Below are 20,365 nucleotides of genomic sequence, written 5' to 3' on the forward strand. Positions count from 1 at the left end.
ACTCATTACCCTCCCTCTCTCTCTTTCAATCTGTTCTGACTCTCTACCCTCCCTCTGTTCTGACACTCTCCCCTCCCTCTCTCTCTCTCTCTTTCCCTCTGTTCTGACTCTCTCCCCTCCCTCCCTCTCTCTCTCTTTCCCTCTGTTCTGACTCTCTCCCCTCCCTCTCTCTCTCTTTCCCTCTGTTTTGACTCTCTACCCTCCCTCTCTCTCTCTCTCTTTCCCTCTGTTCTGACTCTCTCCCCTCCCTCCCTCTCTCTCTCTTTCCCTCTGTTCTGACTCTCTCCCCTCCCTCTCTCTTTCCCTCTGTTTTGACTCTCTACCCTCCCTCTCTCTCTTTCCATCTGTTCATACTCTCTACCATCCCTCTGTTATGACTCATTACCCTCCCTCTCTCTTTCCCTCTGTTCTGACTCTCTACCCTCCCTCTCTCTCTCTTTCCATCTGTTCATACTCTCTACCATCCCTCTGTTATGACTCATTACCCTCCCTCTCTCTTTCCCTCTGTTCTGACTCTCTACCCTCCCTCTCTCTCTCTTTCCATCTGTTCATACTCTCTACCATCCCTCTGTTATGACTCATTACCCTCCCTCTCTCTTTCCCTCTGTTCTGACTCTCTACTCTCTCCCTCTCTCTCTTTCCATCTGTTCTGACTTTCTACCCTCCCTCTCTCTCTTTCCCTCTGTTCTGACTCTCTACTCTCCCTCTCTCTCTCTTTCCCTCTGTTCTGACTCTCTACTCTCCCTCTCTCTCTCTTTCCCTCTGTTCTGACTTTCTACCCTCCCTCTCTCTCTTTCCCTCTGTTCTGACTCTCTCCCCTCCCTCTCTCTCTCTTTCCCTCTGTTCTGACTCTCTACTCTCCCTCTCTCTCTCTTTCCCTCTGTTCTGACTCTCTACTCTCTCCCTCTCTCTCTTTCCATCTGTTCTGACTTTCTACCCTCCCTCTCTCTCTTTCCCTCTGTTCTGACTCTCTACTCTCCCTCTCTCTCTCTTTCCCTCTGTTCTGACTCTCTACTCTCCCTCTCTCTCTCTTTCCCTCTGTTCTGACTTTCTACCCTCCCTCTCTCTCTTCCCTCTGTTCTGACTCTCTACTCTCCCTCTCCCTCTGTGATATCTAAGTTTTTTTTAAATAAAAATGTTCACACATAAAGTGAACCGTTTTTGCTTTGTAATTCTGGGTTATTGTGTGTAGATTGATGAGGGGAAAAACACATTTAATCCATTTTAGAATAAGGCTGTAACGTGACAAAATGTGTAAAAAGTCAAGGGGTCTGAATACTTTCTGAATGTTACTGTATATCAGTATATTAGACTCTCTCTCTCTCTGCAGTGATGTTGTTTTCATCACTTCTGGTTTAACACTGCCATCAAGTGGTGATTGTCCAAACTGCACCACTGTTACGATAGAGAAAGTGAGAGATAGAGAGAGAAGAAAGTGTGAGAGAGAGAGAGAAGAAAGTGTGGGAGAGAGAGAGAGCAGAGTGTGGGAGAGAGAGAGAGCAGAGAGAGAGAGATTAGAGTGTGTGGGAGAGAGAGAGAGAGAGAGCAGAGAGAGAGCAGCGTGTGTGGGAGAGAGAGAGCAGAGAGAGAGCAGAGTGTGTGGGAGAGAGAGAGAGAGCAGAGTGTGTGGGAGAGGGAGCAGAGAGAGAGCAGGCTGAGAAAGCAAAGAAAGAGTGAGAGAGCAAAGAGTGAGATAGCAGAGAGAGAGAGAGAGCAGAGAGCAAAGAGAGAGCAGAGAGCAGAGAAAAGAGAGAGCAGCAGAAAGAGAGCAGAGAAGAGAGAGCAGAAAGAGAGCAGAGAAGAGAGAGCAGAGAACAGAGAGAGCAGAGGGAGAGAGAGCAGAGAACAGAGAGAGAGTAGAACGAGAGAGCAGAGAGAGAGAGGGCAGAGAGAGCAAGCAGAAAGAGAGCAGAGAAGAGAGCAGTGAGAACTCTGTTGCAGTGAGAACTCTGTTGCTATAGTGACCCTGCATTACAACACTCTGTAACCCTGCTTATAGTAACCCTGCATCACAACACTCTGTTGCTATAGTAACCCTGCATTACAACACTATGTTGCTATAGTAACCCTGCATTACAACACTCTGTTGCTATAGTAACCCTGCATCACAACACTCTGTTGTACTAATTGTACAATTTGTTTAATTCTATTCCACATATTTAATTGTTTTGTATTTCATTTCATATTTGTTTCATGTTTCAACCAGTCGCAGGTTAACATCAACCTGACAGAGGAAACGTAAAATCAATAAACAAACTGTTTTCACAATTAACAAGCCTTTTCTTGTTTCAAGTATGTTTTATTATGAAAAGTACAATATATCCTTGTACACTTGTACAACTATGGAGCGTATGTCCATATATAATTATACAATTTGTTTTTCAACATAAAAGACAACAAATGATCACATTGGTATTTTAACAGTGTTGTTGTAAGAGGTCCTCACAACTATAGAAAGACGCGCATGTGTGTGTGTGTGTGTCCAGAATGTGTGTGTGTGTCTAGAGTGTGTGTGTGTCCAGAGTGTGTGTGTGTCCAGAGTGTGTGTGTGTGTCCAGAGTGTGTGTGTGTGTCCAGAGTGTGTGTGTGTGTCCAGAGTGTGTGTGTGTGTCCAGTGTGTGTGTGTGTCCAGTGTGTGTGTGTGTCTAGAGTGTGTGTGTGTGTCCAGAGTGTGTGTGTGTGTGTGTGTCCAGAGTGTGTGTGTGTGTGTGTGTCCAGAGTGTGTGTGTGTGTCCAGAGTGTGTGTGTGTGTGTGTGTCCAGAGTGTGTGTGTGTGTCCAGAGTGTGTGTGTGTCCAGTGTGTGTGTGTGTCCAGAGTGTGTGTGTGTGTGTGTGTGTCCAGTGTGTCGAGTGTGTGTGTGTCCAGAATGTGTGTGTCCAGTGTGTGTGTGTGTCCATAGTGTGTGTGTCCAGTGTGTTGAGTGTGTGTGTGTCCAGAATGTGTGTGTGTCCAGTGTGTGTGTGTGTCCAGTGTGTGTGTGTGTGTGTGTGTCCAGTGTGTGTGTGTGTGTGTGTCCAGTGTGTGTGTGTGTGTGTGTCCAGAGTGTGTGTGTTTCCAGTGTGTGTGTGTGTCCAGAGTGTGTGTGTCCAGTGTGTCGAGTGTGTGTGTGTCCAGAATGTGTGTGTGTCCAGTGTGTGTGTGTGTCCAGTGTGAGTGTGTGTCCAGTGTGTGTGTGTGTGTGTGTCCAGTGTGTGTGTGTGTGTGTCCAGTGTGTGTGTGTCCAGAGTGTGTGTGTGTGTCCAGAGTGTGTGTGTGTGTCCAGTGTGTGTGTGTCCAGTGTGTGTGTGTGTGTCCAGTGTGTGTGTGTCCAGTGTGTGTGTGTGTCCAGTGTGTGTGTGTGTCCAGAGTGTGTGTGTGTGTCCAGTGTGTGTGTGTGTCCTGTGTATGTGTGTGTCCTGTGTGTGTGTGTGTCCTGTGTGTGTGTGTGTCCTGTGTGTGTGTGTGTGTCCAGAGTGTGTGTGTGTCCAGAGTGTGTGTGTGTCCAGAGTGTGTGTGTGTGTCCTGTGTATGTGTGTGTCCAGTGTGTGTGTGTGTCCTGTGTGTGTGTGTGTCCTGTGTGTGTGTGTGTCCAGAGTGTGTGTGTGTCCAGTGTGTATGTGTGTGTCCTGTGTGTGTGTTTGTCCAGTGTGTGTGTCCAGAGTGTGTGTGTGTCCAGAATGTGTGTGTGTGTGTGTCCAGAGTGTGTGTGTGTCCAGAGTGTGTGTGTGTGTCCAGAGTGTGTGTGTGTCCAGAATGTGTGTGTGTGTGTGTCCAGAGTGTGTGTGTGTCCAGAATGTGTGTGTGTCCAGAGTGTGTTTGTGTCCAGAGTGTGTGTGTGTGTGTGTCCAGAGTGTGTGTGTGTCCAGAATGTGTGTGTGTGTGTCCAGAGTGTGTGTGTGTCCAGAATGTGTGTGTGTGTGTGTCCAGAGTGTGTGTGTGTCCAGAATGTGTGTGTGTGTGTGTGTCCAGAGTGTGTGTGTGTCCAGAATGTGTGTGTGTGTGTGTCCAGTGTGTGTGTGTGTCCAGAGTGTGTGTGTGTGTGTAGAATGTGTGTGTCCTGAGTGTGTGTGTCCAGTGTGTGTGTGTGTGTCCAGAGTGTGTGTGTCCAGTGTGTGTGTTTGTGTGTGTGTATTTGTCCAGTGTGTGTGAGTGTGTGTGTTTGTCCAGTGTGTGTGTGTCCAGTGTGTGTGTGTGTCCAGAGTGTGTGTGTCCCCAGTGTGTGTGTGTGTCCAGTGTGTGTGTGTGTGTCCAGAGTGTGTGTGTGTCCTGTGCTTGTGTGTCCTGTGTGTGTGTGTATTTGTCCAGTGTGTGTGTGTGTGTCCAGAGTATGTGTGTGTCCAGTGTGTGTGTGTGTGTCCAGTGTGTGTGTGTGTGTCCTGTCTGTGTGTGTGTGTCCTGTCTGTGTGTGTGTGTCCTGTCTGTGTGTGTGTGTCCAGAGTGTGTGTGTGTGTCCAGAGTGTGTGTGTGTGTCCAGAGTGTGTGTGTGTGTCCAGAGTGTGTGTGTGTCCAGAGTGTGTGTGTGTCCAGAGTGTGTGTGTCCAGTGTGTGTGTGCGTCCAGAGTGTGTGTGTGCGTGTGTATTTGTCCAGTGTGTGTGTGTCCAGTGTGTGTGTGTGTGTCCAGTGTGTGTGTGTGTGTGTCCAGAGTGTGTGTGTGCGTCCAGTGTGTGTGTGTGTGTGTCCCCACTGTGTGTGTGTGTCCAGTGTGTGTGTGTGTCCAGTGTGTGTGTGTGTCCAGTGTGTGTGTGTGTGTCCAGTGTGTGTTTGTGTGTCCAGTGTGTGTGTGTGTGTCCAGTGTGTGTGTGTGTCCAGTGTGTGTGTGTGTCCAGTGTGTGTGTGTGACCATTGTGTGTGTGTCCAGAGTGTGTGTGTGTCCAGTGTGTGTGTGTGTCCAGTGTGTGTGTGTGTCCAGTGTGTGTGTGTGTCCAGTGTGTGTGTGTGTCCAGTGTGTGTGTGTGTCCTGTGTGTGTGTGTGTGTCCTGTGTGTCCAGTGTGTGTGTGTGTCCTGTGTGTGTGTGTGTCCTGTGTGTGTGTGTGTCCTGTGTGTGTGTGTCCTGTGTGTGTGTGTGTGTGTCCTGTGTGTGTGTGTGTGTCAGGTTATTATTGACACTGATTCACCATCACCCCAAAGCCTAAACCCTGGATAGAGGGGCTCAGTGAATGTGGAGGTGAATGTGATCAGGTGGGTCAGTGTGTCAGAGGAGGCTCTATAGAAGGACAGAGTGCCGGCTGGCCAGTCCAGATACACTCCTACTCTGTGGGGGCTGGAGGGGTGGACGACTATGGGAGTCCGATTATTATTGTGCCTGGCAGAGTAACTGTTGTCAGAGCAGTTTGAGCAGAACAGACTCCAGGACTTGTCATTGTATCCAAGACCACAGTCATTACCCCTTCCTCTCCTGCTGATTCCTTTATATGTCACTCCTATAACAGCCCCTCTCCCACGCCTCTCTACCTCCCAGTAACAGCGCCCAGTCAGACCCTCTCTACACAGCACCTGTCCACAGCCCTCAAATCTCTCTGGGTGATCAGGATACGGCTGCTTCTCTGTCCTACATGTCACCTTTCTGTTCTCCTCAGACAGAGAGAGGCGTCTGTTTACTGTGTTTAGGTCCAGTGTGAGATCACAGACATCTGATGGATGAAAACCAGACACAATATTAGAAATCATCATCATTCACATTAGAATGTTAACTCACTTTTCACTAATTCATTTAATGTAGATGTTTCTAGGTATCAAAAGGAGAAGTTAAGGTAACTTGAGACTTGTTGAATGATCATATGTTATACTGTCTGGTAATATAAAACACACTTATTCCCATTAATTACACACACACACACACACCCTGAACACACCCACACACACACACACACACACACACACACACACACACAGACACACACACACATTATCAAATCAACTCTTTGTAAACTTTGGTGTCCCTGATTTCTGCTTCTGTAGAACTACAGCTGATATTTAATATGACCAAGTCAGTAATGATGGTGGTCTTTGACTTTGACTTAACTTGAATTAAGACTTATTCTTAGTCATATTCTTCACAGCAATCAACACTCACATTTTCTAAGCCCAGGTTTCATTCTGTTCTCTCCACCATGTTCCACACTGTAGTGGTAAGCAGAAGAACAGACAGTCATTGAGGGATACACCTGAACATATACACACCCACACACACACACTGGACACACACACACGCACACTGGACACACACACAGGGTCAATCATTGGTAAGAATGTCCTGTGTGTATGTGTGTGTTCATTGTGTGTGTGTTTGTGTCTAGTTTGTGTTTCCTTTGTGTGTGAGTCCAGTGTGTCAGTATCTAACTTTGTCAAGTGTTGGTAAGAATGTCTGTCTTAACTAGCCTGATAAGTCAAACATGTCTGATATGAACATTGACATAAACCCTCTACATACTTGAGTTTCTCCAGTCTGCAGTGTGGATCCTCCAGTCCAGCAGAGAGCAGTCTGACTCCTGAGTCTCCTGGGTGATTGTAGCTCAGGTCCAGCTCTCTCAGGTGTGAGGGGTTTGACCTCAGAGCTGAGACCAGAGAAGCACAGCCTTCCTCTGTGACTAGACAGCCTGACAGCCTGCAAAGAGTCAAATCATATTATGATGGAGGTGAAATGGAGGTGAAAAGAAATGTTTCAAATAAAAGGTGACATTCTGTCATCATGAATGAATCATGAATAACAATTCATTTTAGAATATTTTAATACATATCTGTTTCAACCTTTAGAAATGAAACTTTATGAATCTAGTCCCACCATTTGAAGTATTTAAAGAAGTCATAACAATTCACTTTTATAATTAGTCAAAAGTATATTTGCTCCCAAATTCCTTGAAAAAAATGACTACATCAAGCCTGAAACTGAGAAAGAAAAAACATGAAAGATCATGAATAATAATGAGTGAGAAAGTTACAGAGGCTACAACAAAACATACTAACCTCTCACCATTACCAATAACAGAGGCTACAACAAAACATGCTAACCTCTCACCATTACCAATAACAGAGAATACAACAAAACATACTAACCTCTCACCATTACCAATAACAGAGGCTACAACAAAACATACTAACCTCTCACTATTACCAATAACAGAGACTACAACAAAACATACTAACCTCTCACCATTACCAATAACAGACTACAACAAAACATGCTAACCTCTCACCATTACCAATAACAGAGACTACAACAAAACATGCTAACCTCTCACCATTACCAATAACAGAGGCTACAACAAAACATGCTAACCTCTCACCATTACCAATAACAGAGGCTACAACAAAACATGCTAACCTCTCACCATTACCAATAACAGAGGCTACAACAAAACATGCTAAACTCTCACCATTACCAATAACAGACTACAACAAAACATGCTAAACTCTCACCATTACCAATAAAAGGGGAGATCAGCATTTATACTATATTATACTGATTTGTGCCTCTATAACTTTGGACCCTCTATTTCTGAAACTATCCGCCGCCATTGTCGCAACCCCTATTACCAGCCTGTTCAACCTCTCTTTCATATCGTCTGAGATCCCCAAGGATTGGAAAGCTGCCGCGGTCATCCCCCTCTTCAAAGGGGGAGACACCCTGGACCCAAACTGTTACAGACCTATATCCATCCTGCCCTGCCTATCTAAGGTCTTCGAAGTCAATCTGGTTTCCGAGCCGGTCACGGGTGCACCTCAGACATGCTCAAGGTCACAAATGATATCATAACTGCCATCTATAAAAGACAGTACTGTGCAGCTGTCTTCATCGACCTGGCCAAGGCTTTCGACTCTGTCAATCACCATATTCTTATCGGCAGACTCAGTAGCCTCGGTTTTTCTGATGACTGCCTTGCCTGGTTCACCAACTACTTTTGCAGACAGAGTTCAGTGTGCTGTCCGGTCCTGCTGTCCGGTCCTCTGGCAGTCCTCTGGCAGTCTCTATGGGGGTGCCACAGGGTTCAATTCTCGGGCCGACTCTTTTCTCTGTATATATCAATGATGTTGCTCTTGCTGCGGGCGATTCCCTGATCCACCTCTACGCAGACGACACCATTCTGTATACTTCTGGCCCGTCCTTGGACACTGTGCTATCTAACCTCCAAACGAGCTTCAATGCCATACAACACTCCTTCCGTGGCCTCCAACTGCTCTTAAACGCTAGTAAAACCAAATGCATGCTTTTCAACCGTTCGCTGCCTGCACCCGCACGCCCGACTAGCATCACCACCCTGGATGTTTCCGACCTAGAATATGTAGACATCTATAAGTACCTAGGTGTCTGGCTAGACTGTAAACTCTCCTTCCAGACTCATATCAAACATCTCCAATCTAAAATCAAATCTAGAATTGACTTTCTATTCCGCAACAAAGCCTCCTTCAGTAAAACTGACTATCCTACCGATCCTCGACTTCGACGATGTCATCTACAAAATAGCTTCCAATACTCTACTCAGCAAACTGGATGCAGTTTATCACAGTGCCATCCGTTTTACTAAAGCACCTTATACCACCCACCACTGCGACCTGTATGCTCTAGTCGGCTGGCCCTCGCTACATATTCGTCGCCAGACCCATTGGCTCCAGTTCATCTACAAGTCCATGCTAAGTAAAGCTCCGCCTTATCTCAGTTCACTGGTCTTGATGGCAACACCCACCCGTAGCACACGCTCCAGCAGGTGTATCTCACTGATCATCCCTAAAGCCAACACCTCATTTGGCCGCCTTTCGTTCCAGTTCTCTGCTGCCTGTGACTGGAACGAATTGCAAAAAATCGCTGAAGTTGGAGACTTTTATCTCCCTCACCAACTTCAAACATCAGCTATCCGAGCAGCTAACCGATCGCTGCAGCTGTACATAGTCTATCAGTAAATAGCCCACCCATTTTCACCTACCTCATCCCCACAGTTTTTATTTATTTACTTTTCTGCTCTTTTTGCACACCAATATCTCTACCTGTACATGACCATCTGATCATTTATCACTCCAGTGTTAATCTGCAATATTGTAATTATTCGCCTACCTCCTCATGCCTTTTGCACACAATGTATATAGACTCCTCTACTGTGTTATTGACTTGTTAATTGTTTACTCCATGTGTAACTCTGTGTTGTTTGTTCACACTGCTATGCTTTATCTTGGCCAGATCGCAGTTGTAAATGAGAACTTGTTCTCAACTAGCCTACCTGGTTAAATAAAGGTGTTCTCAACTAGTCTACCTGGTTAAATAAAGGTGAAATAAAAAAATAAAAATAAAAAAATCATCATTTTTCACTATTCATACCTAAACGGTAAAATATATGTATGAATTCCCTCAAATAAAAGGTGACATTCTGTACTGTCTCCTAATATGAAACATTATATCTCAAATTCAAAATGCTGGAGCAAAGCACCACATTTAAAACTGTAAGCTTCACTGTCCAAACACATATGGTGTGGACTATGTGTGTCTGGTAAACACATGTGGATCTGGTGAACAGTTATCACTTGTTGACCAACTACAGGAATATTGACCTCAGAGTCTCCAGTTTACAGTGGGGATTCCCCAGTCCAGCAGAGAGCAGCTTCACTCCTGAATCCTTCAGGTCATTGTTACTCAGGTCCAGCTCTCTCAGGTGTGAGGGGTTTGAACTGAGAACTGAGGCCAACACTTTACAGGATGTGTTCCTGAGTTTACAGCCAGCGAGTCTGAAACACAGAGAAATACAATGACAGACAGGTTGTATTAAAATGTTACACTTAGCTTTCCCTGGTTACACTGTAACATGTGCACAAATAATGTGTTGGGTTTGACTCCAGAGCTGAGACCAGAGAAGTACAGCCTTCCTCTGTGACTAGACAGCCTGACAGCCTGCAAAGAGTCAAATCATATTAAAACCACACTGCTATTCTTTGAAGGTGAAAATAGGGATAGTATATATTTTTTTTAATGTTCAGATATATTAGTGTCCTGAAACTTGCCATATCTATTCATTTATGAATGTATCATTATTATAAATGACACATTTTCCAAGTATTGCTTGTAGATAGAAAGATGCATATTAACAAATATTATAGTAGACTGACCAGACCAGTTTAAAAATCAGTATCAGTCAGAAGACAGACAGTGAGGTATCAGATTTAGATTGTATTGAGTATACAGTCCACACCATATCTATTTAGACAGTGAGGAATCAGATTTAGATTGTATTGAGTATACAGTCCACACCATATCTATTTAGACAGTGAGGATATCAGATTTAGATTGTATTGAGTATACAGTCCACACCATATCTATTTAGACAGTGAAACTAACATTTTAAATGTGGCTCTATTCTCCAACATTTTGGATTTGAGGTCAAATGTTTCATGAGGTGACAGTTTATAATGTCATCTTTTATTTGAGGATATTTTAATACATATCTGTTTCACCATTTAGAAAAATAAAGCACTTTATGGATCTAGGTCCCCCATTTGAAGAAGTCATAAGTATTCTGACCAATTAACTTTCAGTGTATTAAAATAGTCAAAAGTTGAGTATTTGGTCCGATATTCCTTGAACGCAATGACTTCATCGAGCTTGTGACTGAAACTCTGTAATGGTCTGTGTGAGGCTGGTGCAGAGGAGTCAGGCGCAGGACAGCAGAGATGTGTCCCTGTAATGGTCTGGGTGAGGCTGGTGCAGAGGAGTCAGGTGCAGGACAGCAGAGATGTGTCTCTGTAATGGTCTGGGTGTAGCTGGTGCAGAGGAGTCAGGCGCAGTACAGCAGAGATGAGTAACACAAGTAACTTTACTCAAATATTCCAATAACATGTCGTAATACCGAGCCCACAATAACAGACCGAACAGAAAACTATCACAAAGGGGAAAAGACGGTTAAATAATGAACATGTAATTGGAGAAATGAAACCAGCTGTGTAAAACAAAGACAAAACAAATGGAAAATGAAAGTGGGATCTGCGATGGCTAGAAGGCCGGTGACGTCGACCACCGAACGCCGCCCGAACAAGGAGAGGGACCGACCTCGGCGGAAGTCCTGACAAACTCGTTTGTTACATCTACAGTTTGTTTTGGTTGTTTTGGGTTATTTTTGTTCATTAAAACAATTGTGATTGATGACTGGAGTAATTTTCTGTCTGAGTAGATAACATCTTTCTAAGCACTACTAAACTAATCCTGATGATGCCATGATTAATACAAATCATGACTGAATCATGAATAATAATGAGTGTGAAAGTTACAGAGGCTAAAACAAAACAGCTAACCTCTCACCATTACCAATAACAGAGGCTACAACAAAACATGCTAACCTCTCACCATTACCAATAACAGAGGCTACAACAAAACATGCTAACCTCTCACCATTACCAATAACAGAGGCTACAACAAAACATGCTAACATCTCACCATTACCAATAACAGAGGCTACAACAAAACATGCTAACCTCTCACCATTACCAATAACAGAGGCTACAACAAAACATGCTAACCTCTCACCATTACCAATAACAGAGACTACAACAAAACATACTAACCTCTCACCATTACCAATAACAGAGGCTACAACAAAACATGCTAACCTCTCACCATTACCAATAACAGAGACTACAACAAAACATACTAACCTCTCACCATTACCAATAACAGAAACTACAACAAAACATTATAACCTCTCAACATTACCAGTAACAGAGGCTACAACAAAACATGCTAACCTCTCACCATTACCAATAACAGAGGCTACAACAAAACATGCTAACCTCTCACTATTACCAATAACAGAGGAGTTTAGCATTTATTCTGATCTTTGTGTCTCTATAACTTTTTTATTCGTCATTATTCACTATTCATATTTAAACAGTAACACAGGTATGCACATATGGTGTGGACTATGTGTGTCTGGTAAACACATGTGGATCTGGTGAACAGTTATCACTTGTTGACCAACTACAGGAATACTGACCTCAGAGTCTCCAGTTTACAGTGGGGATTCCCCAGTCCAGCAGAGAGCAGCTTCACTCCTGAATCATTCAGGTCATTGTTACTCAGATCCAGCTCTCTCAGGTGTGAGGGGTTTGAACTGAGAACTGAGGCCAACACTTTACAGGATGTGTTTCTGATTTTACAGCCAGTGAGTCTGAAACACAGAAGAAATACAATGACAGACAGGTTGTATTAAAATGTTACACTCAGCTTTCCCTGCTTACACTGTAACCAGTCCACAAATAATGTGTTGGGTTTGACCTCAGAGCTGAGACCAGAGAAGTACAGCCTTCCTCTGTGACTAGACAGCCTGACAGCCTGCAAAGAGTCAAATCATATTAAAACCACACTGCTATTCTTTGAAGGTGAAAATAGGGATAGTATATATTTTTTTTAATGTTCAGATATATTAGTGTCCTGAAACTTGCCATATCTATTCATTTATGAATGTATCATTATTATAAATGACACATTTTCCAAGTATTGCTTGTAGATAGAAAGATGCATATTAACAAATATTATAGTAGACTGACCAGACCAGTTTAAAAATCAGTATCAGTCAGAAGACAGACAGTGAGGTATCAGATTTAGATTGTATTGAGTATACAGTCCACACCATATCTATTTAGACAGTGAGGAATCAGATTTAGATTGTATTGAGTATACAGTCCACACCATATCTATTTAGACAGTGAGGATATCAGATTTAGATTGTATTGAGTATACAGTCCACACCATATCTATTTAGACAGTGAAACTAACATTTTAAATGTGGCTCTATTCTCCAACATTTTGGATTTGAGGTCAAATGTTTCATGAGGTGACAGTTTATAATGTCATCTTTTATTTGAGGATATTTTAATACATATCTGTTTCACCATTTAGAAAAATAAAGCACTTTATGGATCTAGGTCCCCCATTTGAAGAAGTCATAAGTATTCTGACCAATTAACTTTCAGTGTATTAAAATAGTCAAAAGTTGAGTATTTGGTCCGATATTCCTTGAACGCAATGACTTCATCGAGCTTGTGACTGAAACTCTGTAATGGTCTGTGTGAGGCTGGTGCAGAGGAGTCAGGCGCAGGACAGCAGAGATGTGTCCCTGTAATGGTCTGGGTGAGGCTGGTGCAGAGGAGTCAGGTGCAGGACAGCAGAGATGTGTCTCTGTAATGGTCTGGGTGTAGCTGGTGCAGAGGAGTCAGGCGCAGTACAGCAGAGATGAGTAACACAAGTAACTTTACTCAAATATTCCAATAACATGTCGTAATACCGAGCCCACAATAACAGACCGAACAGAAAACTATCACAAAGGGGAAAAGACGGTTAAATAATGAACATGTAATTGGAGAAATGAAACCAGCTGTGTAAAACAAAGACAAAACAAATGGAAAATGAAAGTGGGATCTGCGATGGCTAGAAGGCCGGTGACGTCGACCACCGAACGCCGCCCGAACAAGGAGAGGGACCGACCTCGGCGGAAGTCCTGACAAACTCGTTTGTTACATCTACAGTTTGTTTTGGTTGTTTTGGGTTATTTTTGTTCATTAAAACAATTGTGATTGATGACTGGAGTAATTTTCTGTCTGAGTAGATAACATCTTTCTAAGCACTACTAAACTAATCCTGATGATGCCATGATTAATACAAATCATGACTGAATCATGAATAATAATGAGTGTGAAAGTTACAGAGGCTAAAACAAAACAGCTAACCTCTCACCATTACCAATAACAGAGGCTACAACAAAACATGCTAACCTCTCACCATTACCAATAACAGAGGCTACAACAAAACATGCTAACCTCTCACCATTACCAATAACAGAGGCTACAACAAAACATGCTAACATCTCACCATTACCAATAACAGAGGCTACAACAAAACATGCTAACCTCTCACCATTACCAATAACAGAGGCTACAACAAAACATGCTAACCTCTCACCATTACCAATAACAGAGACTACAACAAAACATACTAACCTCTCACCATTACCAATAACAGAGGCTACAACAAAACATGCTAACCTCTCACCATTACCAATAACAGAGACTACAACAAAACATACTAACCTCTCACCATTACCAATAACAGAAACTACAACAAAACATTATAACCTCTCAACATTACCAGTAACAGAGGCTACAACAAAACATGCTAACCTCTCACCATTACCAATAACAGAGGCTACAACAAAACATGCTAACCTCTCACTATTACCAATAACAGAGGAGTTTAGCATTTATTCTGATCTTTGTGTCTCTATAACTTTTTTATTCGTCATTATTCACTATTCATATTTAAACAGTAACACAGGTATGCACATATGGTGTGGACTATGTGTGTCTGGTAAACACATGTGGATCTGGTGAACAGTTATCACTTGTTGACCAACTACAGGAATACTGACCTCAGAGTCTCCAGTTTACAGTGGGGATTCCCCAGTCCAGCAGAGAGCAGCTTCACTCCTGAATCATTCAGGTCATTGTTACTCAGATCCAGCTCTCTCAGGTGTGAGGGGTTTGAACTGAGAACTGAGGCCAACACTTTACAGGATGTGTTTCTGATTTTACAGCCAGTGAGTCTGAAACACAGAAGAAATACAATGACAGACAGGTTGTATTAAAATGTTACACTCAGCTTTCCCTGCTTACACTGTAACCAGTCCACAAATAATGTGTTGGGTTTGACCTCAGAGCTGAGACCAGAGAAGCACAGCCTTCCTCTGTGACTAGACAGCCTGACAGCCTGCAGAGTCAAATCATATTAAAATCACACTGCTATTCTTTGGAGGTGAAGAATGGAACAGTATATATTTTTTTAATGTTCAGATATATCAGTGTCCTGAAACCTGCCATATCTATTCATTTATGAATGTATCATTATTATAAGTGACACATTTTCCAAGTATTGCTTGTAGATAGAAAGATGCATATTAACAAATATTTGAGTAGACTGACCAGACCAGTTTAAAAAGCAGTATCAGTCAAAAGACAGACAGTGAGGTATCAGATTTAGATTGTATTGAGTATACAGTCCACACCATATCTATTTAGACAGTGAGGTATCAGATTTAGATTGTATTGAGTATACAGTCCATAACCATATCTATTTAGACAGTGAGGTATCAGATTTAGATTGTATTGAGTATACAGTCCACACCATATCTATTTAGACAGTGAGGTATCAGATTTAGATTGTATTGAGTATACAGTCCACACCATATCTATTTAGACAGTGAAGCTAACATTTCAAATGTGTCTCTATTCTCCAACATTTTGGATTTCAGGTCAAATGTTTCATATGAGGTGACAGTTTATAATGTCATCTTTTATTTGAGGATATTTTAATACATATCTGTTTCACCATTTAGAAATGAAAACACTTTATGGATCTAGGTCCCCCATTTGAAGAAGTCATAAGTATTCTGACCAATTAACTTTCAGTGTATTAAAATAGTCAAAAGTTGAGTATTTGGTCTGATATTCCTTGAACGCAATGACTTCATCGAGCTTGTGACTCAAACTCTGTAATGGTCTGGGTGAAGCTGGTGCAGAGGAGTCAGGCGCAGGACAGCAGAGATGAGTAACACAAGTAACTTTACTCAAATATTCCAATAACATGTCGTAATACCGAGCCCACAATAACAGACCGAACAGACAGAAAACAATCACGCACAAAAACAAAGGGGGAAAAGAGGGTTAAATAATGAACATGTAATTGCGGAAATGAAACCAGCTGTGTAAAACAAAGACAAAACAAATGGAAAATGAAAAGTGGATCGGCGATGGCTAGAAGGCCGGTGACGTCGACCACCGAACAAGGAGAGGGACCGACCTCGTCGGAAGTCGTGACAAACTCGTTTGTTACATCTACAGTTTGTTTTGGTTGTTTTGGGTTATTTTTGTTCATTAAAACAATTGTGATTGATGACTGGAGTAATTTTCTGTCTGAGTAGATAACATCTTTCTAAGCACTACTAAACTAATCCTGATGATGCCATGACTAATACAAATCATGACTGAATCATGAATAATAAGGAGTGTGACAGTTACAGATGCTACAACAAAACATACTAACCTCTCACCATTACCAATAACAGAGACTACAACAAAACATGCTAACCTCTCACCATTACCAATAACAGAGGCTACAACAAAACATGCTAACCTCTCACCATTACCAATAACAGAGACTACAACAAAACATGCTAACCTCTCACCATTACCAATAACAGAGGATACAACAAAACATGCTAACCTCTCACCATTACCAATAACAGAGGCTACAACAAAACATGCTAACCTCTCACCATTACCAATAACAGAGTGGGTCTGATCTTTGTTCTTCTGTTGCTTTCTCATTCATCATCATTCAAGACTCATTCATTATTATTCATAATCATAGTAGCATCCACATGAATGTAGAAGTGTCCAGAAACATCTTCTATTCTTACTGACAATACAAGTGAATTGACTCCAAAATGACAGGACATTATTCACCATTCAGTTTCTATTAGGAAATACATCATCCAAAACACAACCAAGACAAACTGCAAATTCATTCAAGTTAGTAGAATAACAAGCTTGATGTAATCACTGCAGACATGGAATATGGGACCAAATACTAAACTTTTGACAAAAATAATTTATCCAAAATATTATTACTTTTTCAAATGGGAGAACTAGATAGATAAAGTGTTTTAATTTACAAACTGTAAAATATATTTGTATGAAAATACCTTTAAATAAAAGGTGACATTCTGTACTGTCTCCTAATATGAAACATTCTACCTCAAATCCAAAATGCTGGATCAAAGCACCACATTTAAAACTGTAAGCTTCACTGTCCAAACACATATGGTGTGGACTATGTGTGTCTGGTAAACACATGTGGATCTGGTGAACAGTTATCACTTGTTGACCAACTACAGGAATACTGACCTCAGAGTCTCCAGTTTACAGTGGGGATTCCCCAGTCCAGCAGAGAGCAGCTTCACTCCTGACTCCTTCAGGTCATTGTTACTCAGGTCCAGCTCTCTCAGGTGTGAGGGGTTTGACTCCAGAGCTGAGACCAGAGAAGCACAGCCTTTCTCTGTGACTAGACAGCCTGACAGCCTGCAAAGAGTCAAATAATTTTCAAATCACACTGCTATTCTTTGGTGGTGAAAATAGTGGCAGTATATTTTTTCAACATATGGAACCTTCCATATCTATTCGTAAATTAATGTATCATCATTAAAAATGACAAATTATCAAATCATTACCTGAGGATAGAAACATGTAAAGTACAAATATTATAGTAGACTGACCAGACCAGTTTAAAAAGCAGTATCAGTCAAAAGACAGACAGTGAGGTATCAGATTTAGATTGTATTGAGTAAACAGTCCACATCATATCTATTTACTGACAATACAAGTGAAGTGACTCCAAAATGACAGGACATTATTCACCATTCAGTTTCTATTAGGAAAACACCCAACACACAACCAAGACAAACTGCAAATGCTTTCAACAAGTTTGTAGAATCACAAGCTTGATGTAATCACTGCAGGCATGGAATATGTGACCCAACACTAAACTCAGCAAAAAATGAAACGTCCTCTCACTGTCATTTGCGTTTATTTTCTGCAAACTTAATAAAACTTCATGTGTAAATATTTGTATGAACATAACATTCAACAACTGACACATAAACTGAACAAGTTCCGCAGACATGTGACTAGCAGAAATGGAATAATGTGTCCCTGAAAAAAGGGGGGGTCAAAATCAAAAGTAATTCAGTATGTGGTGTGGCCACCAGCTGCATTATGTACTGCCATGCATCTCCTCCTCATGGACTGGTCCAGATTTGCCAGTTCTTGCTGTGAGATGTTACCCCACTCTTCCACCAAGGCACCTGCAAGTTCCCGGACATGTTTTGGGGGGAATGGCCCTCACCCTCCGATCCAACAGGTCCCAGATCTGCTCAATGGGATTGATAACCTGGCTCTTCGCTGGCCATGGCAGAACACTGCCATTCCTGTCTTGCAGGAAATCACGCACAGGACAAGCAGTATGGCTGGTGGCATTGTCATGAAGGAGGGTCATGTCAGGATGAGCCTGCAGGAAGGGTACCACATGAGGGAGGAAGATGTCTTCCCTGTAACGCACAGCGTTGAGATCGCCTGCAATGACAACAAGCTCAGTCCGATGATACTGACACACCGCCCCCAGACCATGACGGACCCTCCACCTCCAAATCGATCCCGCTCCAGAGTACAGGCCTCTGTGTAACGCTCATTCCTTCGACGATAAACGCAAATACGACCATCACCCCTGGTGAGACAAAACCACGACTCGTCAGTGAAGAGCACTTTTGCCAGTCCTGTCTGGTCCAGTGACAGTGGGTTTGTGCCCATAGGCGACGTTGTTGCCAGTGATGTCTGGGGAGGACCTGCTTCACAACAGGTGTACTAGCCCTCAGTCCAGCCTTTCTCAGCCTATTACGGACAATCTGAGCACTGATGGAGGGATTGTGTGTTCCGGTGTAACTTGGGCAGTTGTTGTTGCCATCCTGCACCTGTCCCGCAGGTGTCATGTTCGGATGTACCGATCCTGCGCAGGTGTTGTTACACGTGTTCTGCCACTGCGAGGACGATCAGCTGTCCATCCTGTCTCCCTTTAGCGCTGTCTTAGGTGTCTCACAGTACAGACATCACAATTTATTTCCATGGCCACATCTGCAATCCTCATGCCTCCTTGCTGCATGCCTAAGGCACGTTCATGCAACTGAGCAGGGACCCTGGGCATCTTTCTTTTGGTGTTTTTCAGAGTCAGTAGAAAGACCTCTTTAGTGTCCTAAGTGTTTATAACTGTGACCTTAATTGCCTACTGTCTGTAAGCTGTTAGTGTCTAAACGACCGCCCCACAGGTGCATGTTCATTAATTGTTTATGGTTCATTGAACAAGCACGGAAACAGTGCTTAAACCCTTTACAATAAAGATCTGTGAAGTTATTTGCATTTTTACAAATTATCTTTTAAAGACAGGGTCCTGAAAAAAGGGATGTTTCTTTTTTGATGACTTTAGATACATAAAGTGCTTTCATATCTAAACTGTAAAATATACAGTCGTGGCAAAACGTTTTGAGAATGACACAAATATTAATATCCACAAAGTCTGATGCTTCAGTTTGTATGATGGCAATTTGCGTATACTCTAGAATGTTATGAAGAGTGATCAGATGAACTGCAATTAATTACAAAGTCCCTCTTTGCCATGCTAATGAATTGAATCCCCCCAAAAACATTTCCACTGCATTTCAGCCCTGCCACAAAAGGACCAGCTGACATCATGTCAGTGATTCTCTTGCTAACACAGGTGTGAGTGTTGACAAGGACAAGGCTGGAGATCACTCTGTCATGCTGATTAGGTTCGAATTATAGACTGGAAGCTTCAAAAGGAGGGTGGTGCTTGGAATCATTGTTCTTCCTCTGTCAAACATGGTTACCTGCAAGGAAACTTGTGTCGTCATCATTGCTTTGCACAAAAAGGCCTTCACAGGCAAGGATATTGCTGCCAGTAAGATTGCACCTAAATCAACCATTTACCGGATCATCAAGAACTTCAAGGAGAGCGGTTCAATTGTTGTGAAGAAGGCTTCAGGGTGCCCAAGAAAGTCCAGCAAACACCAGGACCGTCTCCTAAAGTTGATTCAGCTGCGGGATCGGGCACCACCAGTACAGAGCTTGCTCAGGAATGGCAGCAGGCGAGTGTGAGTGCATCTGCATGCACAGTGAGGTGAAGACTTTTGGAGGATGGCCTGGTGTCAAGAAGGGCAGCAAAGAGGACACTTCTCTCCAGGAACAACATCAGGGACAGACTGATATTCTCCAAAAGGTACAGGGATTGGACTGCTGAGGACTGGGGTAAAGTCATTTTCTCTGATGAATCCCCTTTCCGATTGTTTGGGGCATCCGGAAAAAGGCTTGTCCGGAGAAGACAAGTTGAGCGCTACCATCAGTCTGTGTCATGCCATCAGTAAAGCATCCTGAGACCATTCATGTGTGGGGTTACTTCTCAGCCAAGGGAGTGGGATCACTCACAATTTTGAACACAGCCATGAATAAAGAATGGTACCAACACATCCTCCAAGAGCAACTTCTTCCAACCATCCAGGAACAGTTTGGTGACGAACAATACCATTTCCAGCATGATGGAGCAAGTTGTCATAAGGCAAAAGTGAAAACTAAGTGGCTCAGGGAACAAAACATCAATATTTTGGGTCCATGGCCAGGAAACTCCCCAGACCTTAATCCCATTGAGAACTTGTGGTCAATCCTCAAGAGGCGGGTGGACAAACAAAAACCCACAAATTCTGACAAACTCCATGCATTGATTATGCAAGAATGGGCT

General features: G+C 42.8%; 1 protein-coding gene across 3 annotated transcripts in view; it reads right to left on the reverse strand.

Annotated features, from left to right (window-relative positions):
• Window positions 1–5,011: 5,011 nt before the first annotated feature.
• LOC135570183 (NACHT, LRR and PYD domains-containing protein 12-like) overlaps window positions 5,012–20,365 on the reverse strand; it is a 46,247-nt gene continuing 30,893 nt past the window's right edge. The window contains exons 10-16 of one of the 3 annotated variants that reach the window (XM_065016283.1): window positions 16,912–17,085; window positions 14,379–14,552; window positions 11,949–12,122; window positions 9,520–9,693; window positions 6,413–6,586; window positions 6,056–6,102; window positions 5,012–5,612 (exon numbers count right to left, since the gene is read on the reverse strand). In XM_065016283.1, coding sequence (XP_064872355.1) covers window positions 5,071–5,612; window positions 6,056–6,102; window positions 6,413–6,586; window positions 9,520–9,693; window positions 11,949–12,122; window positions 14,379–14,552; window positions 16,912–17,085 — 1,459 coding nt within the window. In that variant the 3' untranslated portion in view covers window positions 5,012–5,070. Of the gene's footprint in view, window positions 5,613–6,055; window positions 6,103–6,412; window positions 6,587–9,519; window positions 9,694–11,948; window positions 12,287–14,378; window positions 14,553–14,573; window positions 14,717–16,911; window positions 17,086–20,365 lie in introns of those variants that run through there. The other 2 variants (XM_065016284.1, XM_065016285.1) reach the window with 2 other exon arrangements.

Source organism: Oncorhynchus nerka, unplaced genomic scaffold (assembly GCF_034236695.1).
Source record: "Oncorhynchus nerka isolate Pitt River unplaced genomic scaffold, Oner_Uvic_2.0 unplaced_scaffold_1053, whole genome shotgun sequence".
Lineage (NCBI taxonomy): Eukaryota > Metazoa > Chordata > Actinopteri > Salmoniformes > Salmonidae > Oncorhynchus > Oncorhynchus nerka.